Source organism: Chiroxiphia lanceolata, chromosome 3 (assembly GCF_009829145.1).
Source record: "Chiroxiphia lanceolata isolate bChiLan1 chromosome 3, bChiLan1.pri, whole genome shotgun sequence".
Taxonomy (NCBI): Eukaryota; Metazoa; Chordata; class Aves; order Passeriformes; family Pipridae; genus Chiroxiphia; species Chiroxiphia lanceolata.
In genome coordinates this window covers 86,748,407-86,775,617 of record NC_045639.1, presented here as the reverse complement: position 1 = coordinate 86,775,617, position 27,211 = coordinate 86,748,407, and the positions used below count along the sequence as shown (strand labels likewise).

General features: G+C 41.2%; 1 protein-coding gene across 2 annotated transcripts; it reads right to left on the bottom strand.

The window, feature by feature from the left end:
* Nucleotides 1-716: 716 nt before the first annotated feature.
* OGFRL1 (opioid growth factor receptor like 1) lies at nt 717-16,412 on the bottom strand. 2 transcript variants are annotated; one of them, XM_032684567.1, is made up of 7 exons: nt 16,091-16,412; nt 14,573-14,659; nt 13,943-14,024; nt 10,269-10,347; nt 10,113-10,179; nt 9,825-9,970; nt 717-7,843 (listed from the first exon to the last, which is right to left on the bottom strand). In XM_032684567.1, exons 1-7 carry the CDS (start codon nt 16,337-16,339, stop codon nt 7,087-7,089), a joined length of 1,467 nt encoding a protein of 488 aa, XP_032540458.1. In that variant the 5' UTR covers nt 16,340-16,412; the 3' UTR covers nt 717-7,086. The 2 variants fall into 2 exon arrangements, with proteins under 2 accessions (XP_032540458.1, XP_032540459.1); XM_032684568.1 differs by having other exon boundaries at nt 13,943-14,021.
* Between the last annotated feature and the right edge of the window lie 10,799 nt (nt 16,413-27,211).

Here is a 27,211-nt window from a genome sequence, read left to right as displayed (position 1 = left end):
TGTCCCCATCACCGTGGCAGCTGAAAATGTCTTAGCTTTTACCCCTCCAAAATAAAGCAAAGTAGGCGAATGCATGCCCTGAGAGATGCACATGTATTTCCATCCACCATTATGTAACTGAATTTTCTGGGGAGACCAACACACTGACACCTCATGTTATTGCCTGCCAGTTCAACTCCATCCCTGGGTGACCTGACAACATGGAAGTAGATTAGAAGAGCCATGGTAACACCAAGCTTGGTTTCAGACCCAGACCATGTGTGAAGCCCTCCTTTGTTGTCAGGAGCACCAGTTTCTTCTTACTTTGAGAAGAAACACGTGAGAATTGGAAACCCTTTCAAAACCTGCTGGGCCCTTTACAGAGCTACATATGTCTACAGTCCCATTGTGTGAGTAGCAGTGCACTACAAAACCGGAGCTAAAGCCATTCAATCCTACAGCTTCAGCACAGAATAAATAAAACCAGCAGGTCAAATGTTTCCCTGCTACGTTCAAGCAGCAGTAGCCAGTTTTTGGCACTGCTCCAGAGGGCTTATGCCTGCATGATCACAGTGGATATTTTACCCTTTAATGTTGAGTGCTTTCATATTATATAATTTTCTTAAATTAAAAACCAAATCATGGGCTTTTAGTAAAGTTCACTCTGGGCCATCCCTTGTTCCTCTGCTATCCATGGTCGTTTTGCCACTGACGACAAAAAAAGGAGGACCAGAGCCTTTAATGCCCTAATTTTAAGTGTTAATATATTTACAGAAGACTATACAAACAAGCACTGAACAGCAATTACACATTATTAGAGCTACACAGTATTTGTACATGTTGCTAAAACAATGCTGCTAAATGAAAAAGCTTTATCAGTTCAGAGTTTTTGGCTGCTGTTATTAAAAATATATTTACCTGAAAGGAAATCCAAGTATTTCATTTTACAAACAATTTAAAATACAGCAGTAAGCAACATAAACTATTGCTTCTTATGTTTATACAATTTTTTTTGGCATAACACTGCCATACAGTTACAGAATTATAAAATATATCTTTGTAGTGCATTACAAATCCAGAAACTGGTTACCACTCCTACCACATACATATGGTATTGGTACGACCAAACATGCACAGCATTCTGTAATTAAACATTGCAAAGGAATACAGAGAAGAGAGCAGGACCATTCATAGAAACTAACATATAGCTGTTCCATTTTGCAAGTAAAAATTGTTGGGCTTTGGCTTTTTTCTTTTTACTGCACTTCTTTCTTAGAATGCATTTGAACAATGAAATCTACAATATTTTCGAATTTTATCAGTGCAAAACTACACCTAATCACCTGTTGTGAAAACCAAACCGCATAAAGGGCAAACAACCATGGAATACGTTAAAACACAGAAGAAAAAAAAGCAACTAATGATTAGCAAACATGCTTGAGCAGATCCCAAAAATATAAATGCCATAACCTTTTTTTACTGCAAAACAATAATTTTCACATGGTTAGCCACAGTAGTAAGTACATTCAGTATATTTCACAATAAACTTCGGTGATGAATATGCCATTAAACTTGTAAACATGATAAAATTAAAAGGTGCCAGGTTTCTAAGAAGAGAGTTCTTTCAGAACAATTTGCCAATTCTTGCAATTTTTTATTTTACAGCAAACAGCTTAATGCTTTTGTAAACAAAAATAAAGGTGATTACAAGTGTAAAGCCACAGGAGGTCTCTATTGAATTGATCTCTAAAACTTTTGAACTACATTTTAGGAGTCCATTAGGTATGGCATATGTTAAACCTATATGGCATATACTAAACCTATTCTTTAAAAAAAACTCTTGCTTTCTCCAATGGTCTTAAGTAAGTATACTTAAGAACACAGGCTGAAAAAGGAACACAGCTTTCAGAAAAAGAAACAGTTCATGGGCAATACAGAGCACAGACATATTACAGAAACACAATTTACACTCCCCTTGGAGAACTCCATTAAATATCCGTTAATAGTGAATATATGTTGCTGACCATGATGTGAATGGAGGGGGGGTTGTCCATGCTTAGGCCTTTTTGACCCATCCTTCATTTTCAGACTTTGATGGCCATCAAAATTACCTTTTTAGCAGTTACTTCAATTGCAGTTAGATCTGGGGACACGTACCAAAACAATTACCAAAATGTGGAATAATGAGTATGGTTCTCAGCAAACCTAGACAGTACTTCCATGTTCTACATGACCACAATGTTAGACTCATTGATGCTGGTGTCTCCAAATCCAGAGGTACCTCAGTCAGTTGCTGGCTAGGAATGGGTTTTCCCTTTAACAGATTTTGCTTTTACACTGAAAAGGAAAAAAAAAACCCAACCCTGTTCTGCAGTTGGAATATGACTTTTAGTACTTCATACAAAAAGATTTATTTGTAAAAATTTATTCAGAAGGAACAAGTAAGGTAATATTTTCATCAACTTCAGACAAATTTCTGTTTAAGCAGACATCTTCTGCCTAAGGACAGAAGAAACATGGGACATTTTCTGCCTAAGAAGGTATTTTGTCATTAGAATATCTCACAGCATTTAAAAACTGACTTGAAGTGGATTACTGTTCATCTTACAGTACTTTTAGTACTGTGTTCAAATGCAGTAGCAGTTATTGAATAAACAGATCTGAGACAAACAAGAAATCACTTTCTCCACACAAAATATTTTTAAAACATAAAACTCACAGACAAAAGGGATTGCAGAGGCTAAAAGACACCATGAGTTCAAAACCAGAAAAATTCCTGGAGAAAAACGGGGTCACCTTATCTTTTCTTTATTTCACACGATCTGTGGGCCATTGCTGGAGGCAGCACACAAGGCTAGAAACATCTTTGGTTCTGATCCATACTGGTAGTTCTTAGGACAATATTAATCCTAACATCAATCTGCATGATACTGTCACAATTTTTTAATGGCGAACCTTACTTCACATACTTGCATCTTATTAATAAATACAGCTTTTTTCAAGGAAATTCAATATGATATGTTACCTGTAAAACTATGGTGTAATAAAAGTTACATTTTCACTTAAACATATGTAACTTACTATAACTTGTGATGAGTACTGTCAGAACTGTCAAAAAAAAAAGGTGCAAAGCCCCTCCCCTCTATTAAACAGATATACATAAATTTCATTTAAAAACAAACAAGCTGTTTTCCATTTAAATCCAGTAAATGTTCCTTGACTTACCTTATTGGATCATCCATCAACATATACAAAACTTCTAAAGGTCTGTAAACTTTCTGGTTATAGTACAGCTATATGAAACTGCACATTATTAGAATTATCCTGGAATAATTCAAGGAGGCTTATACTAGATTATATCAAATATTAACTATGATTATACAGAGACCTAATACATTAGAGTGCTGCAATCTTAGAGTGGGAAACTGAGGAGCTAACCCAAGCCACAGAACAGCACTCAAAGGCTTATTGCAAATATTTTTAGCATCCTTCAGGATTTTATGCAAGCAATACGAACACCAAGATCTCAGATCTGCTCCTAGATGTGTGCACACAAGTAACTCTTCTGATCTGAATGGTCTGTGCTGCACATCTCATGTACCCAAGCTTTCAGTCTCTACACCAACACAGAATCAGATACTGAGGCACAGTTGCATCGGGGATAGTAGGGCACAGAGCTGTAACTAATCTTAAAGTGCTATATTTCTGCGTGATTTGTACGATCGCCTTCAATTGCATCTGTGTAGTCAGTAATATTTATTCAAGTTGCACATTCATATCCCCTCACCATAGGATACTCAAAATCATATTCACAGGTGTGTGCATATACACACTACTCCTATTTAACAGTACGAGAGGCTACTCAGATGGACTTATTGGGAGGTTCTGTTCAATTAATATATGAATAACTCAGATTCTAGGCAAACACTGGGCCAAAACACATTACTGTAGTAAGGACACAGAAATCCCTGAATACTTAAGCATATAGCAAGAGAAAAAGAAGTTTAACAATGAGCAAATGACCCGACTTTCTTTGCACACCCTCAGTTCTTGAAGTAATCGTTAAATAACTAAGTACTGGCACTTATAAGAATACAATCATTTCAACACATATTATAATGTAAACCTGAAAACCAATACTCAGAACTTCAAGCATGGGGTGCTATGGTTGCTAAGGCCATGATTCTGTAAAGAAATGCATACAGTGCACCCACCTCATCCTCACAAATCTCAAGAGGATGCTATGCTGTACGATTGCCCTGCAATGAATCCTTCAACGCTTGCAAAATCAGAAGAAACAATTCCTCTATGAAAAGAATGGTAAACCATCACATTTTACATAGAGCAGAATTTGTTAATTAAAGCTGAAGTGTCCCAGAGAAGCAATTCAGTTGATAACACTGTAAAACAAGGATTAAGGAGGGCAGGAGCCCACCTGACACAAAAAAATCCCTCACTTGCACAGTCCCCATGGTTCTTTGTAGGCAACTGATATGCCACTACTCTTTCATGAAAACTGAAACATACTGAGTTGTGGATTTAAAAAAAATAAATTAAAAAATGCAGAGTTAATAAGGATGTAAGTACCAAAGTTCTTGACTACATTTTCAAATACACTGGTCCCTTAATGCAGGCATCTCTGCCAGATTAAAAGTATTTTAAGTACTTAATTAGGAATGGTGAACCAGTAAGCATGTATAGGTGAGAGCTGTGCCACAATAACGGAATAGTGCACTGCAGAGAAATCTTTTGGATGCACATTTCAAGAACTTTGTTTTAGATCAGAGCAAGATTTCTCTTTTTTTTGTTCAGTAGATACAAGATCTACTGAGGTCATTGATGCTCAATCAAATTACAGTACAAATATAATAACACCCCTGGCATCCCTTATTTCCCCTGAACACTATTAATTTTCTGTAAAGTGTTTAACACTAAAGTCCATAAATTGAAGGCTCTGTATAACTACTTATGTAATAGTTATGCTCCTTAAACACAGGGTGTAAATCTTTCCTATGCCATTCAAGAAATAACTATGTAAAAACAATGCTATGAAGTTTGCATGGTTAGGCACTCAAGACTGAAAAAGTCAGTCAGAACATGAAGTGTCCTCCCTGTGCATACGTGGGGGGGCAGCATCCTTAACTATGCAGACCAGTTTTATCACAGTTTTATTTCCTATCCCCTTCTGTTCTGAAGGTCAGAGGTGAACATGAACATGGGGATCCCAGTTCAAGTCCAGGGAATTGTGACAGCCTTCTCAGGATCCTTCCAGCTTTAAAGAGGTGGTGGCTGCAGGAGGAATTCTTTGAGGCATTTCTGCTCAGACAGACTTAATGCCTACCAGAGTGATCTGGGTTAACCTTAGAAAAAACCCCCATGTATGTAAGTTCTTTTCCTCACAAGTCAGCACAGAAGGAGAGATACATTTTCCCTCTTCCCTGCTTCTTTGGGATGGAAAGATCCTAATCTTTGTCCATGAGTACCAAGACCCCTAACCACTACTCTCTTTGATCCCAAGAACCAATGCTACCCAGGGAAACCAATGGATGACGCACCACCATGATGGGCATTAGCAAAACAGAAAAGTACAAGACTTTTTGTCTATGCTCTGAAACCCCTGAAAACTTCACCATTTTGAGTTATAAGACATGAATAAAGTCCCGTAGCACTCTGACACTCAGACTGCAGTCAGCCTCTTGCCTCATAACATTTCATCAGAAATATATTAAAGGCAGTGGATAACACATAGACTTTTAAATAGAAAATACATACAGAAGTTTTAGAATATTTTAGAACTGTAGGGAGTGTAAATTCCACCTGCATCATTTTTTTATTAGTATTCTGCACAATTAATTTGCTGGGCACTATCTTGTTTGACTGAATGGCAGGAAATCAGAAGCAGCTACTCAGGGAAAGCAGACAGTTCTTCAGTAAAATAAAGTTGAGAAACATCTTCATTGAGAAATTCCTGCTTGCTGGGCTCCAGCCAGACCAGAAGACTGGCCTGCTTCAGGTTTCCACTGATGACTGAAATAACATTAAACTGTGAAAGACTTAAGATAGCAAAAAGAGGAAACAGACAGCTGGAAGGAAGCATCAGGACTGCCTTTCTCTCTCATATCAGCAACAGGGGACTCAGCATTGTTCAGACCTTACCCAAAACTGGCCAAGAAACATCCATGTTAAGGTAAGACCCAACCTAACAAGCCTGATGACATTTTCTCTGATGGCTTTGCTGATTAGGCAGTGCTTTGTGGTGAAGACACTGCTTTGCTTTTCAGCTGTGAGAGGCTTTCCAGGTGCTGAACCCAGCTGGGGGAGTTGTTTTATTACAGCTGATCAACAGCTTTCAAAATGAGACCAAATCTGAATGATCAAAGAGATCCCTCCCCCAGATTAGCAGTAAAAAATGAGCCAAGAGAAGGGAGAACTTAACAGGGACTAAAAGAAGTCTAAAATGCAACTTCTCCTGTACCAAAAGCTGAGGATAAAGGTTCACTGTAAGTTAAACTTTTATTCAATGTACAATGATACCCAGCTGTATAAGACATGACATGTAATATCTATCATTGTGTCTCCAACAAATATGCTAATCTAAGGTAAAAGATGCTGTGCAAATACTGACATTAAACATGAAAACACTTCCTAAAAAAAAACAGACCCTAGGGTAAAAACTATGCTCTTGAAGTAATTTCTAGTAATCTCATAAACAGAAATCAAGACTTAAAGCATATTAAAACTAATTTAAAAATTCTGATGTTCCAAGGCTTTTAGTGTTACACTTCATTTTTTTTTTAATACTGGATGAATTTAATGGCAAAAAGTAGATAAGCTTTTCTATGCAATCTGTCTGGAAAAGATAATGAACTTCTTAGCTTTCAATATGCACAACTGTTTTAAAGAGCCACACCTGCTTTACTGCTGATAAACTGAGGTTGAAAAAAATAAAATTCGTTAATGTAACAGAAGTCTAATCTGATGAATTTGCAACAAGTGTAGTCTTGTGAACATTTTATACTAAACTAGATGGAAATTCCAACCAAAATGAAGGAGCAATGAATAATTTGCTTCATTAAATATGAAACATAACGATTTTTAACCTCAGACTCATGCTTTGAGCTCATCCTTGGTTTTTGTGGTGGTCCCCCCTGAAAGCGTATCCTTATCAAGGTTATCTTGTAGATCTGCTGATGTGTTATTTGAAGAATTCTCAGTGTTACATAAATCTTTCTCTATAGTGCCTGGGTGACTTCCACAGTCATTGTTCAGATTTTCATTATCTTTTTTGGAATGAGAAGCATCCTCCTTTCTGTCTGAAGTATCATGGATTTCTTCTGATTTTGAAAGCTGACTGGTATCAGTGTCACTGTTCTTTTCACTGTTCAGCCTAACAGCATCAGAGTTCATTTCTTGTTCATCCTGATAATTTTCTTCCTCATTTTTTGTGAGTTCTACCTTTTTTTCTTCAGTTGTTTTACCAGCTGAGCTTCCACTTGCTGATGTATTCTTAGGCTCTTTGGGTTTCTTATGTTTAGAAATATGACTATTGGGAATAGAAATTGGAGATGCTGGCTTTTTATTTGTTTTGCTTCCCTCTGACTTTTGTTTTCTTGGAGGCCCCCAGATAAAATGCTCTGAGGGCGTATAATGTTGCTGGGCAAATCTCAGCAGTTTCCTTCTTTCTCTTCTGTCTCTAATGGTATACACAAAATATTCTAGAGCACTTTGCTTTATGTTGGGAATGGTATCTTCCACCAGAGCTTCATGCAGAATAAATTTTACCAAGGGAGATTTGAAACTCTCATATCCAAGTTCGCCAAGACTTTTCAGAATTCGAGTGATTCTCAAGTAGTTATGTTGAGACCTTTGGAAGAAATGGGTAAAAAAAAAATCTATTGAATCAGGAAAAAAACACTTTATAAACACAGAACTGGATCTGCAATTCCTCAGTCCTTTTTATCGCTCCAGGTGTGTACTTCAAGCTTCCTGTACTTTAAATTCTCACAGCTGCTGAAGCTTGCTAGCACCTCCTTTGCCAGGATGTTGTGAGTGAAAATTAGCGTTTGTAAAACGCACTGGGGGAGCAGGCTAGGAGAAAACAAAATCAACCGTGTACTGATTTTGATTCCTTCTGCTGTAGGCTGTATGAGAAGGGCAACAAAGCTGGTGAAGGATCTAGAACATAAGTCCTATGAGGAGCAGCTGAAGGTAGTGGGGTTGTTTAGTCTAGAGGAAAGGCAGCTCAGAGGAGACCTTATCACTCCCTACAACTACTTGAAAGAAGGTTGTGGCTAGGTGGGGCATTGGCCTCTTCTCCCAGGCAACCAGTGATAGGACAAGAGCAAACAGCCTCAAGTTGCACCAACCAAGGGGAGGTTCAGGTTGGATATTAGGAAACACTTCTTCACTGAAAGAGTAGTTAAGCATTGGAATGGGCTGCCCAGGGAAGTGGTGGACTCATCATCCCTTGATGTGTTCAAAAAATTAGTAGATGTGGCACTTAGTGCTATGGTTTAGTTGATATAGTAGTGTTCAGTCAAAGGCTGGACTCAATGGAGGTCTTTTCCAACCTTAATGATTCTATCCTGTTCTCTTTCTGAGGAGAAAACCCAGTTAACTTTGCTAAATTTAGGGTTTGTAGTGTATTTATAGTGTAGCTACAGAACAAGATTCATTGCACTTCACTCAAGCTATTTAAAAGCTGGGTCTCCAGTTCAGACTAGCTACCTGCACTTCTGATACAGCTCATGCTGGGGGAAAAACAGACACCTCTGGAGGGTAAGTCCCAGTGTTGTAGTGGGATAAGTCTAAGATAAAATGAATTGTCTTCTGGAAGTGCTTGGGAAGAGCTCTTTCCCTCATAAAGTACACCTTGGTAAACAGTAAGACTTCTGAGTTTAAATTCTGGATGGCTAAAATTAGGTAAAGAGTCCCAATTCCTGACTTAAAACTGTAGCTACTCATTAGTAAGAACAGGATTAAAAACATGCAGTAACATTTGGGCTTCCTGAAACTCTGTTTTATCTGTGGCTCAAGTCTGAGCCCACACCCATATTGGCTCATACAATGTTTAAGTAAAATTATTAACAAATTATTCCATTATTCAACCAGAATCATCCATCAGCAATTGTACCTACAAGCTTTCATTATGACAGGAGAACAAAATACTGTGAGAAACTGAACTGCAACTCTAAGGTGAGACGTATCAGGAAAGTGAGCACGAGATTTGAAAAGAGATTTTGATACAATTAATCCACATGGGACAAAATTCAGTACAAACTTAGGCTCCACAAAATGCAAATGAAGAGCAACAGATACAACTTGCTGAACATTGAGCCAAAGTCTGAATTAAAGCATGGCTAAACCTCTCCAGATAAGCACTGCAATTAAAAAGTATTAAATACTTCTTGTGTATTTTGTGTTTTGAGGAGGAAGGAAAATCCTGGTATTCAGCTTTCATACGGGTACGGAGAATTTGATCTTTCTCAAAAAGAAATGTGAATACAAAGATAAGCCACTCATTTTCTTCCAGCTGAGAAGCAGCACTTTGGAATTGGGTGAAAATGCATTCAGTGGCAGGACAAATTGATTTGTAGCTGGGATATCCTTCAGCACCGCCTCAAGTAGTATTTTCAGGAAATTCAGTGACGTCAGTCAAACTGGTAATGGGGGAGCAGCACAAAAAAAGGTGAAGGAGGAACGTACACATACAGGCACAAATAAGGCATTGACTGTCTTTCTCTTTTTTTCTGGCAATCTTTGGAAAACATATCTTCTTCTAGAAAACAAAAGGCTAAAGAGATTCTATGGCAATTCTAGCAACTGAAGTGCATGTCATTACTTACTCATTTAAATGTTGAAATCTTTCTTGCCAGTTAGCAGCTCGTGCTACATTTCCAGTTTTATCAATTAGTTTTATTCCAAAAAACTCCAACATCATTTTGTAAGCCAAAAGGAATCTTCTAATTGCTTCTTTTGTTTTCTTGAATTCCTAATAGACAAAGAATACATCCAAAATTCTAAGTGGCACTAAAGCAAGTACTTCTGCATTGTGTAAGACAACTCTACACAACAAAAAGTAGTCATATACCAAAATTAATGTGATGGTTTGTATTCAGCTCAATTTGTATTACCTCAATTTCATATGTAGTTAATTCTTTAGCATAAAAGTTCAGACCTTGTTCCCTCAGTGGGAAAAGCCTGTTAAAAGAAGAGGCACATTACAGCTCTGTATATGAACACTTAATCACATTAATGCTTTAAAACAGAAATAGGTAATAGAGACCAACCACTGTATGTAAGTGTGGTTATGTTCCAGTTTTTCATAGTCTCCTTTCCATTTATTTAGGACTTCTTCAATATAAACACCTGCATAAAAATAATTTGAAAACTGTTAGGTAGCCATCAAAAACAGCACTCAGCTACATAAAGTACATACCCTGTTAACATAATGATAGAATACATACTCTAATTCTCTTTCAAATACTATGTGAAATAAGATCTACTACAGCTATAAATAAATTCATTTTAATGTAAAATTAATTTAGCTACTAAAACTTAATTAAAAAATAAGTTATTTATAAAATGTCAATATAACAAAACCAACTTACTTATACTGAGTTACTAACAAGCAGAAGTATGTGACAATAACCTTTGTAAAACGTACTTCCCCCAAAGTTCTCATGTCCTATTTCCTTTATCGCACTGGTAATTAACAAATCACTTCCATAAATACTGCTTTGTGAATCACCTGTCATTGCTTTTACTTGACAAAACCCTCTATCTACCCATCCATCCATCTATCTACCCATCCATCCATCTATCTACCCATCCATCCATCTATCTACCCATCCATCCATCTATCTAACTATCTATCTATCTGTCCATGCATCTATCATTTGCAGAACAAAGCCTCAACTCCTTATGAAATCTCCCATACCAGGAATCTCTCCAGCTGCAAATAACATTATGATTGGGAAATCTTTCTCAATTAGCTGTGGCCAAGCATCAGAGAGACCATGCTCATGAAACGCAGTCATGGGCCAGGGCACTTTTCCAGGTACTGCATAAATATACAAAATAACAAAATGCTCCTTGTTCCCAAACCTGTACAATATCTTTCCATGAATGAGCACTGTGTTGCTCTGTTACTATTCTGAAACCAACAACAGTTTTAGCACACGGCCTCTTCCCAAGTCAAATAGCACAGAAGCAGCCTGAAAAGCTAAAGTCTCACGTAGATAGTCTCCTATTATACATTTGAGATGTCTCTTCCCTGCAGTGAAAACTTCAAATTGTGTCTCAATGACAAAGGAGAACTCATTCAATACTTTTCCTCAAGAAACCAAGAAAGCACACAGTCAAAGGGGCTGCTAAGAACATGGGGTTTCCAGTGCAAGTAAGACTGAAAGAACCTTGGAAAGAGGACCTTCCACCATCAACACACTGTATCCAACCTATATTTCAAGCATTGAAATAGTTCTGGTGCCTGCAGTATAAGAAGGACATGGAACTGTTGGAGCAAATCCAGAGGACGGCCATGAAGCTTAACAAGAGGACTGGAACACGTCCCCTACAAACACATGCTGAGAAAGTTGGGGCTGTTCAGCCTGGAGAAGGTTGCATGGAGACCTCATAACAACCTTCCAGTATCTGGAGGTCTACAGGGAAGCTGGAGAGGGACTTTTCATCAGGAACTGTAGTGATAGGACAAGGAATAACAGGTGTAAACTGAAAGAGGGGAAATTTAGGTCAGATATTAGAAAGAAATTCTTTACTGTGAGGGTGGTGAGACACTGGAAGGGGTTGTCCAGGGAGGCTGTAGATGCCCCAGCCTTGGCAGTGTTCAAGCCCAGGTTGGATAAGGCCTTGAGCAACCTGGTCTAGTGGGAGGTGTCCTTACCCATGGCAGGGGAAATTGGGACTAGATGATCCTTAAGGTCCCTTTCAACCCTTTAGCATTCTATGATTCTACTGGAAAACTTGCTGCTCAGTTCCAGCGCAGAGACAAACAGGCCAGCTCTGAGTCAGAACAACACATTAAATCTGTAGGCCATGGAACTAAACTTCAAATCTAGTATTGCACTAGAACTGTATTTTTTAAACAACATTCCCCAGTATTTCAGTCCCTCACATGGTAGCTAAGACTCCCTTTGAACACTCTCACAGATCCACAGACTCAAGTCAAGGTGGTGGCTACTCTTTCCCATTCTCAATACAAACTTCTACATAACCAGAGCTCACAGGCACCAAGGATTCAGCCTCCATGGTTTATCAGCTACCTTTGACACACTTAATTGTGCTTTTCTCCTAAAATATTAAAATAAACATTATTCTTGATAAATTTTAGGACAGAAGTCCTCATGTAGCTTTCATGACTCTCTCTTCTTTTGGCTAATCCTCTTGAATTTCTCCTTCCTTTTGCACTTTAGAGGACTCCTCCTCCATAACCTTTTCTGGCTTTTACTTTCAGGTCCACATGGTCCTCAGGTTCACACAGACCTCACTGTCCTTCTCTTTCTTTCAGTATCCGTTCTCTGTGTATTATTTTCTGAATTTGTTACTTCTTTACTGGCAATTCACAGACCTATCTCTTCTTCCAGCCAAGCTAAAAACACACCATCTGCCTATGGGTATCTAGATAAAGCTCAAGCTGGTTAAAGCAAAGGTCTTGCCTTTCTTTCACAACCTGACTTGTTTTCTTACCTGCTGAGGATATTATGACTATCTAGTCTATAAACAGCTCTCATCTTCAACCTTCCTATACGTACATCTTTACATCCTGCCATATAACATTCCTTTCCATCCTGCTTCCTATCAGAACTCTGACATTTTGCACCTCAATATCCTTTTTCCTGATCTCAAAAAGTGCCTTCTTGTCATGCTTACATCTACCCTGAATGCCGCTGGTAAGATGTTTCTAGACTGCACCTTTTTTATACTGCCTCTTTTTTTCTGCTGGGCATTTTTCCACTACAAAGCCCTGTTCTGTAACTTCAAAAAAAAAACTATACACCTTCACTTCCAAAGCCTTTGTGACCTGTCCCTTACTACCTTATCAGAACCCATTTGTTGCTATGAGACTGATCCTGCTTCTGACAGGATCCTGCCTCAGAGGCAGCCTACACATCTCACTCCTTCTGTACTCCAACATGCACTTCGCTATTTCCTACCAAGCTGCTCTCACACTGAGAGGATCTTTCTGCAAACACCTTCAAAGTAACTTGCTCATCATTCTTCTATAACTCTGAAAAGCTTATTTTTGGCCTTCAATTTGTCTTTTTTTGCTAATGGCTAAACTCTCATGCGCCGAGACTCCTGTCTATCATACTAACCAAGGCTGCTTTATTGCCTCCTCCTGCTTCCCCATCTGCCTCCTACCCTCTTGTCTCTCACACATCGACTGCAAACTCTCTAGAGCAGGGTTTGTCATCTTTCAGATTGTCCTGTGTTTGTACAGAATGCTGCATATCAGGTTCCCGCTCCACTACAGGAACAACAAGGGACACGGAAAAATGACTTTATTATTGTTATTGCCATAATGTCACACAAGATTAAAACACATTGTTTTCCCCTTACACAGCTCTAAGGATAACACCCAGGTCCCTGCCACTCCTACTCAAGTAGCAACAATCTGTGCAATACAGTGGAACAGCTTTATCTTTGTTTAATAAAAGGTAGTGCCACTACTGTAAAAATGGTGGTACAAACAACGCCCTGTACTACATCATGCTGAAAACGTCTAAGAAAAGCACCACCTCCCTACAGTGACAGCTATCTTTGTTTTAAGCATAACCCACTCGTGTTATGAATGTGTTACTCCAACATGGGAGCTTCACGTTGTACAATATATTACTATACACCTTGAATTTGTCAGTGCCACAATTATCACAACTGTTTCAGCTTGCTACTATCATTAGTGAGCATTCTTTTGCTATCAGCGTTATTGTTGCAGATTACTCACCGTCAGGTTTAAATGGGATTTTATTTTTGTAAAACCGGAGATTGCACAAGTCATTTTGATATCGAAGATCTTTAAAATTCTGCTAAAAGAAAGGAAATAGGACATTATTAGCCTACAAAAACCTATCAAGACTATCCAGAAAGCGATACTGTGCTCTTTGAATATTTTAAGGACAGAAAAATTTCAGAGTTTTAGTAACCACAGAGTTTTACTCATGCACTTAAAGACTAAGATTAAGGATCAGCAAGTTCTTTCTGGCTGGTACCTTCTCCTATTGAGGCAGCAGCAAGCATAGCAGCACCTTCACATCAGTCTCAAGGAACTTGAGAGACAAATAATAAGTCATCCAAACTTCTATAAGCTACCCTCTTTAACATTCAAGGCACAAGCCTTTTCCTGGGCTCCTACCACTGTTCCCATGCTTACACATCTTATGTGTTTGCGCTTACGCTCAGGATGAAAAGACATTGCACAGTTTTGCTCCTCTCCCACCAGCATACGCTGGGCCTCTGTACCAGCTTTTTGATTCCCATTTCTTATATTTATTAGGCAACACAAAGGTTTAGGAATGTTTGTGTTATATGCTGCCTTCTACTAAAGAGGCAATTTAAACCCCTAAAATATTCTTACTGGGTACTGGTGTCGGTACTTGTATAAATCTCTTGCTGCGTAGAAGCTTCTCTTTGGCTTGGCTGTCAGCTCAGTTCCATCACCATTCTGAAACAGTCAGAAAGCAGATAACCATCATACACAAACACACTAAATAGTGAATTTGTGTAATATTAAAATAATTACTTTTCATGATGGATTTCAGCAATGTAAACAAACACAATTGCCATCTGTTTGGTCAAACACTGAAAATCTCCCTACTCAATACTTAACACACCACACTTTAAACCTAAATTAAAAAATTTAATACAAAATACAAAAGCAAGACTATGAATATCCTTCCAACAAGGCTGAATCAGATTTAAATCAACAGGTCGACTGTAATTTCCAAATGCAAGACTTCAAAGTAACCTAGCAAGTGCTAGTACAAGATGAAATAAGTAACTGAACATGCAGAGACACTACTAGTTTTGAACAGGAAATCATACTATTTGTCATGTGTACATAGACTTACTTGCTATTATTGCACCCCGTGGAAGAAATGAAGAGTCACTGAAAAAAATTAATTCCACTCCTTGCAATACACATGCAATAGGTTAAAGTCAAGCCTAAAAAGGGAATTTCCCTTTGGCTGCACTGGGCATTTGCCTTTATCATTGCCCGTTCCATGGCTTATCAATTCCACATTAATGACAAACAAACATCTTTTTCCATTCTTCCTTTAGAAAGACCAGCTTTGTTCTAACTTCAGGCAAAGTAAGCTTACTCGAACCAGCAACACCCCTTTGATACTCAGTTATTTAGCAGTAGTATTATCAGGTATCAAGCAGAAAAGGAAAGATGCTTATGCTTATTTAATTTTGCACATTTCTGAACCAAATATAAACACTATACATCTAGCAAGCTACAAAAAACCGACTCAGCCGGTACACCCTGCACCGAGTTCTAAGTCGCATAAAATTACTGTCAAAGGAACACTTTATTTCTTTAGCGTCGGCATTTCCAAAGCTCCCTACAGAACAGAAACTTGCTCTAAAAATTCCTCAAACCCTCCAAGGAGTCACAAATCCACCGCCACGTACGATCCAACACTCAAATTTGTATCCAGTTTAATTAAGAGGCCAAGTTACATACTACATTTAATTTAAGTCAGAACCTTCCCTGGAAAACAGCAGCAGCGGGAGTGACAACGACTTCAAGGCCTCAATTTTCTCCCAGTAATGACGGTGGAGATAAAAACGGGCGCATCCCTACTGGAGAGGCACAGCTGGGTTATCTATCCCCAGCAGCTCCGTGCGATGGGCAGGTCCCGGGGCTCGCCACTGCCGCAGGGTGGGGAAGACCGGGGCTGCCCGGCCCGGGGCTCGGCTCGGCCCGGCCCGGCCCAGCCCCGCTCGTTCTCCGGCCCCAGACCTCGGTACCGGGGCCGCCCGGCTCGGGGGCTCGGCTCGGCTCCGCCCCGCCCGGCCCCGCCGCCCCCCGTTCTGGCCGCAGGGCCCCGGGCAGGCGGGGCGGGGGCGCGCCCGGCCCTGGCGGTACCTGCTCGGGGGCGGCGGCGTCCGGCTCTGCCTGCTCCCCGTCCTCCGGCGGGGGCGGCGGGGGCTCCCGGGGCCGGCAGTCGGCGGCGGGCGGCTCGGCCGGCTCTTCCCCGCCTCCCGCGGCGGCGCACACCCCCTCCTGCCGCCGCGGCTCCGCCGCCTCGGGCTCCGAGTCGGTCTCCCAGGTGGAGTCGCAGTCCTCCACCGTGGTGGGCTCCTTGAAGCTGACCCCGCTCAGCAGGCTGCCCATCGGCCCGGAGGCCGCGGAGGCCGAGGGCTGGGAGCGGCCGCGGGCTGCCTACGGCTGCGGCATGGCGGGGCGGGGCGGCGGCGGCGGCCGGGGCTGCTCCCCCGCCCGGCCCCAGCCCACGGACACGCGCGGGGCGGAGCTGGAGGCGCCGGGATTTCCACAGGAGACACGCGCGCCCAGCCCTGGCGGCGGGTGCCGGGCAGCGCCGGGCACCGGGCAGGGCCGGGCACCGCGGGACGGGCGGGGCCACCCAGCGTCGCCCCGGCACCGGGACACCCGCGCCCGGAGAGAGAGCGGGAGTCTCGCTCCGGGAGGTGCGCCCTGCGGGGAGTTCTCTTCGCGGTGTCCCCTGAGGGTTGTGAGGAAAGCAAGTGAGTGCGGGTGTTCATCGAGAAGAGCGGGGATGGCGGCTGCCCCAGAGCAGTGGTGTGGGGAGGAGGTGCTTTTTCGGTGACAGCAGCAGTCGTGTTACCTGCAGTGTGCGAGCACCGGCTGTCCAGTGGACACGGGAAGGGTTGCGGTGAGGTGAACATCAAGAAACATACACGTGCCACAGAGGGCAGGAATGGGAGGGGAGGCAATACTGTGGTAAGCAGCCAATTTCAGGTGCTCCTGAGAGTTTGGGGATAAAACTGACATGATGTTCGAGGACGGATTTGTCAGTAACAGTGGCAGTGTATTTTGTATGTGGCTAATGCATGCCTTTGGGACAGAAACACTGCCTGAAGACCTGATGAGCTAAAGGCTTAGCACATTGTTCTAGTGCCTGCTCTTGCCCTCCTGATTAAAAATGTGTTCCTCATTTCTAACCAGGATTGTCAGGCTTTAGTTCACACTCAGGAATTTCTGCCTTTTCCTTAAAGACCGTTATGTGGTGTCTGACTGCTCCTAAAGATGTGTATTATCATCAAGTCATCTCAGTCCTCTTCTTGGTAAACCAAACAGGTTGAGCTTCTTCAGCCTCTCGCCATAAATTACCTTTCACATTCCCTCACTCATTTTTGTGCCGTTTTTTCTGCTGTTGCTTGTAAATGTTTTAGCATCCTCTTCAAGTGCAGGTACCAGCATTTTAACTGGATGTCAGGATCAGCAGGGTAGAGGTGATTTCATCTATATATCCTTGTTTTCCCATCCACTCTCTATAAACTAAAAGTTCATTTTAATTCAAGTTGCCACATTGTCATGCTTAGATGCACTCATGTCACTCTCACACATAACTCTCCTTCAGATTCATTTGAAGTGTATGAGCTACGCATACTGACACTGAGGACAAGAAATTGCTGGGAATGCCCTGGTTTGTCAGACCTTGTTTCAGCAAACGTATTTGGAGATGCAGCTCACCTGGATGCAGCCACAGCTGTGTGGTTGAGGTGTGAGCCTGTCATATAGTTCAGTCTGCCTCTAGTGCCCATGCCTCTGCTACCTCCCACCATCACCTGCCTTGCCCTTCTCCTCCTCCTCTTTGTGGAGATTAATGAAGCCCATTCAGCCTTTCCAACACCCCTTATTCACCATCATGCCAGCTGCTGCGCTCCTTAGGATCCAGCTACTCCCACTCAGTCCAAGATCAAAGCTGATGACCCAAGCCGAGAAACCCCTCTGCCCCCAACCATGTAGGTGTTCAAGGTCTACTGGAACTTTTTTGAAATGTGATATTCAGGAAGGTCCAGCCTCAGTCTTGACATGGTTTTAATAAGGAATAAAAAATCCCCATCAAGAAAGCACAAGATTGTAAAAGGGCAAGCAGTAAGGCTGGATGCTAGAACTGCAGTTGGGGGAACGGAATCCTTTATAAAACTCATGTCTCACATTTTTTGATAGTTCCCTCTTCTTTGACCTTATCTGGAGGAAAGGCAGACTTGTTTCCTGCTTCTGCAGTATCTCCTCCCACGTTGTTGGCATAGTTTGAAGGAACTGACTTAAGAAATTCTGATGTCTGGAACACATTTGTCTTTACCTGCTAACTAGCTACTCCCATGGGCCAACATCAACCAGTACAGACCAGCTTTGATTCCTCTCCCTGCTACAGCTTTTGTAAATACTCCCTCACACTGATTGTGTTTATACTAGGGACAGTAGAGTCTCAAAAGCATGCCTTGAGCATGCATCAAAAAATCAGGTGAAGGTTTTGATGATATTCAGTTTGCATGGCAATTAATCCCACAAACTAAAGATCTTCGTGAAAGAAAGCTCAATTTCTTGTGCAAATAACTGCACCTTATAATAAAAAACTTGGTTCACCTGAAGAGCAAAGCTGTCAGCCAAGTCTCAAAGCTGCCAGCCAAATCTCATCACAGAACTTTAGGTGGATTTTTAAAAGATCTGGATCTCAGAGCACTTGTAAGAACTGGGAGTCAAATCAATTGGTGGAAGAGCTCACCAAGCCACTCTCCATCATTTATCATCAATCCTGGTTAACTGGGGAGGTCCCAGATGACTGGAGGTTGGCCTGTGTGATGCCCATCTACAGGAAGGGTTGGAAGGAGGATCCTGGGAACTACAGGCCTGTCAGCCTGACCTCAGGGAAGGTTACGGAGCAGTTTATCTTGAATGCCATCACATAGCACGTACAGGACAACCAGGGGATCAGGCCCAGTCAGCATGGGTTTAGGAAAGGCAGGTCCTGCTTGACTAACCTGACCTTGTTGTATGACCAGGTGACCCACGTAGTGATGAAGGCTGTGGATGGAGTCTACCTGGACTTCAGTAGAGCCATCAATACTGTCTCCCACAGCATTCTCCTGGAGAAGCTGGCAGCCCATGGCTTCGACAAGTGCACTCTTCACTGGGTCAAAAACTGGCTTGAACTTGATGATCTTGGGGATCTTTTTACACTTAATAGTTCTCTGATTCTGTGAATTGACTTGGTATTGCTATGGGAAACCAGTGCCAAAAGCAGGAGACTGCTTTGACTTACAGTAGTCTCTGCTGCTGAAGGGATGTGATGGAATTTCCTGAAGTACTGGAACATATTTTTGAAGTTTCTTAAGGGTCAGTAACTAGTTATACCATATTGCTTGCAATCTACGCAAGAAGTGGCAGAAATGAGGCCAGCTGAAACCTAATCCATTGGTGCTGATGCAGGGTGGTTCAGGCTTTCTTGGCCAACCAGAAATGTTGTATGCTTTAGTCACTGCTTTAAAGGAGCTTATCATCAGCAGGTAGACTAGAAGTAGTCTCAAATTAGAAACTGAATTAACTGATTGTTGGTATGGAACTTTAAAAAAAGGCAGTGGCACCAATGATGCAAGCCTTCACTGTGTCTCAAACACCCATACAAATAATTTCAGTTTTAGCTGGGGTCAGTTCTCATGCAATTGGTTTTCACCCTTTGTCTTATCATTGGGCAGTGGCCAGTTTTGCTCAGGAAAGGAAGATTAAACAGCTCTTACGAATATCAACATGCAGCAAGAAGTGCTAGTTAGACATCTATGGGGCATCTGCTTTGTGCCTATTGAGACCTGTCAGCGCTCTTGTGCAGCTGAATGAGGAATGAAGAGTTCCTCCCCTGAAAATGTAATCTGTTTTTGTTTTCAGTTACTTGCAACTCTTTCAGCTGCCCAGAAGGACACAGGTTGGACATTTTGGGATAAGAATACTCTAAACTTTGGATGTGGTGGGGTAGGTCTGTCCTTTGTCAGGTGTGTGCATTTTTCCCATGAACAATGTCTACTTTCACAGTTGCAGCTGTGAACTAGTTCTCGTTGTGAACTAGAAGCGGTCAGGATTCATGCAGAGGCTCTAGCACTTTACATAGCTTCTTAGGGTGGTATTTGAGAGCTTGAACAGATTCCCACAAAATGTATCTTAAGTAAAAAAAAAATTAATTCAGTTATCTCACAGTCATAACTGGTAGTCATTTTTGCAAAGGTAGTGAATTTTTGGCACTTGAGTTCACCAAAGTATTCCTGTGCAACAGAAAATGACTAAGTGCTAAAGCCAAGACGACCTGATCAATCAGATAGTCTGACTGTCACATAACACAGGCCAGAGGTGAACTACAACAGAAGACCTAGGGGACCGCAAACCACTGTACGTCAAATACAGACTTTCATAATGCTTATAAAAAAATAAGCACTTAACTTCTGATTATGTACACTTATATACATTTTAAACAGCATGGATTAATCAAAACAACTTTTTTTCTTTCATGAGGTCATTGTTTTATAAAGACTGCAAAGTGGAAACCACATTGCTTTCTCAAAGCTAATGCTGCATGTATATCTTGTGATAACCGTAAAAAAATTATTTAAAATTAAAAATGAGGTAATTGTAATACTTTATCATTATCTTGGGAGGATGCTTTGAATAGGATACCAGAGAGGTCAATTAACAACTGTGGAGAGACTTACCAACCTAATATTAAGGTGATATAAAGCTAGTAGGGATTATGCATCCTCAGAGGATATAGTAGACTACAAAACCACTTTGATAAATGACAGAGGAGGGTAAAATAAATAACGTTGGTAAAATGAAATTTAGTTGAGATAAAGTGATTCACAGTGGATACTTAAACATACAAAGCTACATTTAGAAAATGCAGAAAGGCAGCAGTACAACAGAAATATCTGGGAGCTACAGTATTATTTACGTACATTCAGGCAAGTGTCCAACGTCATTCAGGTATGACAATGTTTTGTATGCAATAGCTGTAGCTGACTGGTATTTTAGTGGGGTTTGTAACCTCACTGGCTTATTTTTGACTATGGTGAATTTTAATTCTCTTCTTCAGTTCAGTAATGCCCCAGATTGCTAAATGCCAAGCTTGATGTAGTAGCTATAGAAGGTGAATCTAATTTATAAAGTTCTCCATAATTTCTCTCTAGTGAATGTCATTGGAAATGATTAACTAACTGTAAACTCAGAAGTCAGGTTGCATATTTGCCTAAATTTGTTTCTATTGAAATCTGAAATTAATTTGCGGAGAAGAAAAGGCTTCACATAAATCATGCTGGACATGACAGATCAGTGTATTAAGCTCACTAAAGCCAGTGGAAGTTCTTCCAATTTTTGCTGGGTTATGATTTCAACCCTGAACACCTTAACTAAAGCCCTGTTTATTGGAGTGTCCTGCACTAAGGGTCTGTAAAAGGTCACAGCCAAGGTAACCTCAGAACAAATTAATAAAGGAGTGTTTTACTTTAAGATTATCTGTGTAGATGGTCACAGAAGTAGTCTCAGTCTAGTCCTTAAGCCTGAAGATTCTGCTTGTTTTCCTCCCAGACTGGCCTTTCAAACACAGCATAAGACTGCAGCCAGTTTCTTGAGAACAAATTAATCCAGCTGTAGGATGCAACATGGTCTAAATGAGATGCTGTGCAGCAACCCCTGATTTATAGCTAGGATCCTACACCATCCTTGTGATGGGCTGAATCCAGTTGCCTGGGTTGGCACCATCAGCTTTCCTGTTCTGGGGCTTGTCTACAGTGCATCAGCAGGTCAGCTGCCTGACATCACTGACAAGAAATAACATTTATTAACCAGATATTCACACAGGGTTAGGTGATATCATTAGTTTTGCTGAAGGGTTCCTGGACTGCACCTGGCAAGCTAGTAATTTTGGCAATGGAACCTAGAAAGACAAACTCAGAGTGTGATTCAGAAGCCCAAATGTGGCATCCAAGTGCCCTTGGAGATCCCTCAGTGTATCCATGTTCTGCTGCAGAAGTGCCCTGGTGCTCTATAGGCTCGGTAGGTCCCATGGTGTAGCTGCCAGCCCCATAAAGACGTATTGGCTACTCTAGGTCATCTCCAAGGGAATGATGCACCTACGAGGTCTATGCTTATCACATACAGGCATAGGCCAACTAAGCCTGTATGTGACTGGTAGGTTGGCTGCATCACTTTGAAACCTGCTGGACTGTATTGACCACAGCTATGTTTATCTAATGGACTATTCCACCCCTAGTTAGCTTTTGGCATACATCCCTGTGTAAACAACTAAATTTAGGTGTTTTCACAAACTCAATCCTGCCCCTAATCTCCCTGGGCATCCATATTCAGTTGGGAGGGTATACTACAGACTGCTTTCAGCAAAAGATATGTAAATGGACATTTCTGACCTGACAGCACACAGGATCTCCTGTCTTCAACTTCCAGAATTTCTTAACCAGGCACTTTCTACCTGTGCCAGATGTAGGACCTGATTAAGTGTACTCAGAGTAGGCCCAACCCACCCAAAACTCTGTGATTGTCTTCTCTGAGACAAGAAACAGGGACACAGACTGACATCTTTCTGGAGCCTGAGCAGGCTTCTCATTTGGGGAATTTGTATGTCCTGAGGTATCTAACATGTAGATGCCTAAGCCTGAACTAATCACACAGCGGTCCTTGTGTAGTCAATAGAGGAAAAACAGGTACCCCCAAAGGATAATCCATATCATCCTAAAACAGGCATTTTAAATACGTAAGTTAAATCACCAGAGAGTTTTTTGTATCTACTGATTATAAAGGTCTAGTCAAACTCAGGTTTAGACTTTTAAACTACAAAAATTACATTACATGACCCAGTCCCACACTCCTGAGGATTTCTGAAACTACTAAATTTTGAACAGAATACCCAGCTTCCATAGGAACAGAGAGGGCACCCATCTGAGCTGGTGGTGAGCATCCCTTGCCCTGGCATACCATGTATTACACTTCCAGTGAGAGGCTGAGAGGACCCTTGCTTCAGAGTATCTGTTGCCAAGAGCTCAAATCTTTTCAGGAAGAGACAGGGCTTTAACTTTCCTGTCACAGCCTATTGAATTTCTTATACATAAGATCAAAAAGATATGGAGATGAACAAGAAAATTGCCTCCTCCCTGGTGTTTGAATGAATAGCCAGTCTTTGGCTCTATGACCAGCAGATAAGTATGAAAGGGTAGAAGGAGATCATAGCATCATACAACTCCGGTATGTCATTTGCTGTGCTCTGTATCCTCACCTAAACACAGCAGAAATTGTGCAGAGCCCCTTTCCCATCCATCATGAGTAGGCAATACTGAATCCTGTTCTATTCTGCTTGCATTAAAAGGCCTCACTTTAAGGTGACATAAAGTCAGAACATCTCCCGCGGGTGCAGCCAAGCGGTACCAACATAGAACCATCACCAGTTTGGCCTCCCTCTGCCAGCTGAATGAGGAGCATACACAAGCAGTAATACTTCTGTTTGACTAGCTAGGAGCTCCCTGTAAAAGATATTGCCAAGAAACCACTATTTCAAGACCACAGACTCTGCTCGTTCTTTGTTAGCTGAGTTTTTATGTGACTGTGAATTTATGTAGTCGGTGCAGCATAGCTATTTCAAAGATCTAATTGACGTCAAGACTGATGTGATTCATGGGAGTCTTAGGATCCCTACCAGTGAAAAAAGTCCATTTTAAATGATATGCATTTGTGCGGTTTTGTAGTTTGCTTTTTGGTGGATGATTTTGGATTTCATACGCTTCATCAAGGATAATTTGAAAGTGCCTAAAATCACTGGTCTTTGACAAACTCCTCAGCAGTTAGTTCCAGCCAGAGGCTGGCACAAAGCCAGATTACACAAGTGGGAAAACTGCAGGCAGTGACTCTGCCACCACCTGCTTTTCTTCCTTTTCCATATCGTGCCTTGTACGTCATCTGTAGAAAACCTATATAAATACATAAACTGGGGAACAAGTTCATCAGGGAAGCCATTTTTAATTAGGTCACTGATGCTCCACAGGGTTTTTAGCTGTAATTAATGGAAACATGTATAGACTGAGATACAAAAGCAAGAAAACAAACACAACAAGAAACAGAAACCACCAACAGTGCTGGTTTTCATGTACTTTTCACAGGCCTAGTGATTTTTACAACTATTTGGGCTAGTTCATGTAGTTAAACTGTTCTGTACAGCTTTAAAACACAGGTCCACATCAGCCCTGCCTGTTACTCTTTGATGGCACCTCTAAGCAACCCTTCCCCAAGCCTGCCAATCTCTGTGTGACTGCAGGATGGGCAGGCAGGAGGGAGATGACTGCAGAATTGAAGAATCCAATTGCTTTGGAGTGATGAGGAACAAGACATGGCCTACAGTCTGTGATTTGAGATGAGACTGAAGCATATGATACTTCACACAATGTGAGATTCAAAGAAAACTCTGTCTGCAGTTGGTGCACACATATTCTGGAATGAAAGGAATGATTTTGTTTTTAATCTATCTTGTTGGCCCTGTAATATTCCCTATGACAGACTTCCTTAGATCACCGCAGGACAGCCTCATCATAATGCTATTGTGTTCTTCAGTTCTGAAGAAAACGTTAGTAGAGCCTGCAAAAGCTTCTCCCCCTTTACCTCTGTGGTGCCACCAGTACAAGACGGTAAGTTTAAACAGACAAAATTCTGCTTCTAGTGACATGGGAGAGCTAGGAAGGTATAGGGATGATCTTTTCCTGATATGGTGAATCTGAGTTATGTGGTAATACATAACGATAACAAATGTTCACTTTAGGAATCTGATGCAATGAACAAAATTATCTGAACACAGTGAGCACGTGCAGTACTCCAGAATTAGCCCATTTCATTTTGTAACATGCCCTATTACAGCATGAAGCCGCCTAGCAGCTGGAATACAAGCGGCCTTTGATGTGCTCGGGAAAGAGGTTGCTATACTTTCATATTGTTTTTTGACCAGGCTGAATGAACCAGTGGCATCCCAATGGGCTGCATTAAGAGATGAGTAAATAAGCACATCATTGTCCTTTTGGATGTGGCAAAGTGGGTCAGCAAAATATTGGTGGTAATGTGCTAAAATACAATGGGTGCTTTTTACTTCTTCGTTACATCATAACCAGGGGTTTGCTTGCAGCTGTGTTTGGGAGGAGTCAATTTTTTTCCCCAAAAAACCCACCTAAGTGACTGGGAAATTCCAATATTGGGGGATGAACAAGGAACCAAAAATTACATGTTACTCAATAGCATTGTTAAGAAATACTAAAACTAAAAAAAGCCCACATTGTCACCATAATTACAGATAAATTCAGAACTAACAGGGATAAAGCTGTTAAGATACTTTGTCAAACAAAGGTCATTACAAAGCAAAACACACACCAGGACACAGGCAAAAGAGCACAGCCAAATTCAGACTCAGGAGGCAGACCTGAGGACAGACACTAAAGTAAAGGACTGATCCAGACTAGGGATGGGAAGTAAGGAACAGTTTCCTTGGGGGGTAAATGCAGCTTGCTCAGGGGACAGAAGGATCCTTACCAAGAGGCTAAGAACAACTAAATAATACACTTGCATCATCATTGTCATACCCCAAAAAAATTCCCACACTGGTCCTACAACAAATGTATAGCTAAAACCAGGCAATTTTTCTTCTTGATATTAATATTGAAAAGGACAAAACCCAATTGTTTTTCTTAACACCATTAAAGCAATTCCTGGCATTTCCTGGCTTGTGTTTGTGGTGGTGTTTCTTTGTAGTTTAGAGGCTACAGGTTAAGAACAGGAGATAATGTTAACACTGTATGGAACACAGGAGAAAAAATGCATGATGCATGTTTGTGCTCATTAAATGAATTCTTCAAAAGAATCAGAATGAAAACAGAAAATAAAGATTGCTTGCCTTGCATGAGTAACAATATTGAGATTTTTTTTGGGGGGGGAGCTGGCTGAAACTCTGACACAAACAATTCACTTTCATGCAGGTGCTTGCTGTTTCTAGAATGCAATGATCATCTCCCTGTTCTGCTTCAGATGAAAACAACTATTCGTTTCTGTATTACATTTCTATGAAATTTGTCACCCTCTAACACCACTCACAGTCGTTCTTAAGCAGGGAAATACTTGACAGGTCTGAGGGCGTGCCAGAGTGAAAAATAAGGCACCTGCGGTAATGTAAACATTGTGTTAGGGCTAAAAAGATAGAATAGCAACAGCCCTTTTCAGCACTGTCGGTTTGAGCAGACACAGCGGTGGGACGTGTATCTAACTGCTTTGGTGTGTTCTTTCATTTACATTACAAAGGAATGGTTTTGGCAGGAAGTCAGTGTAAGCAGCATTCATTATTCCTTTAAGGGGCTTGATAATTCAGTATGTTAATACGCTGCAGGCTATCAGTGCTGTTAACCATCCACCAAGACATAAATTAAACTTTGTTCCAGTGTCAGTATTTTTGTATGCAGTCCTGAGATTAAATGGGACTGGAGATCTGACCATGGGGAGAAAACCAGTGATGGTTGATATGCTTGTAAGACATTTTGGGCCAGGCAAAAAGCACCAGGACCTGAATAAAACATGTGAAAGTAGTCATCATTAGCACACTGGGTATGAAAATCACAGAAAATAAGACAAGTGACTCAATCGGACAAAAAAACCCCCAAACCAAACCAACCCTCAAGTATATCAATGAAGTCTGGATCAGATATGGAAAGAAGAAACGGGCTTCTCATGCAGCTTTGGGTATCTCTAAATGGTTGCTCAGAGTGCCCTTATGGTCAGGGGAGAAAAAGTGGAACTTTAGGTCAACAATCATTTAATCCGAAAAGAGACATTTTTGGACTAGGTCTGATGAAGTACCTCTGTCTACTTTATAAAGGGAGAGCAGCTGACTTACCTGCATGTAGACATCAACACTGAAGATATCTAAAGTTACTCAAGACGTATTTCAGTACCTAGACACATTTTATTTACATAAGCTTATTCTGCTTGGACATCTCATGAATGACTGACAAACTCAGCTGCTTTAAAGGACTCTTGCAAAGCTTGGTCCTTCAGGAGAGCAGCTCCACACTGCAGTGGTGTTACGTGGAAGTCATAGCACAACTCTCAGCACCCAACATTTCTGAAATGAAATAGCTGATGAGTCTCCACAGACTTGCTCTATGGGGAACGAAGAAAGAGGAAGACTGCCACAGCAAGAGA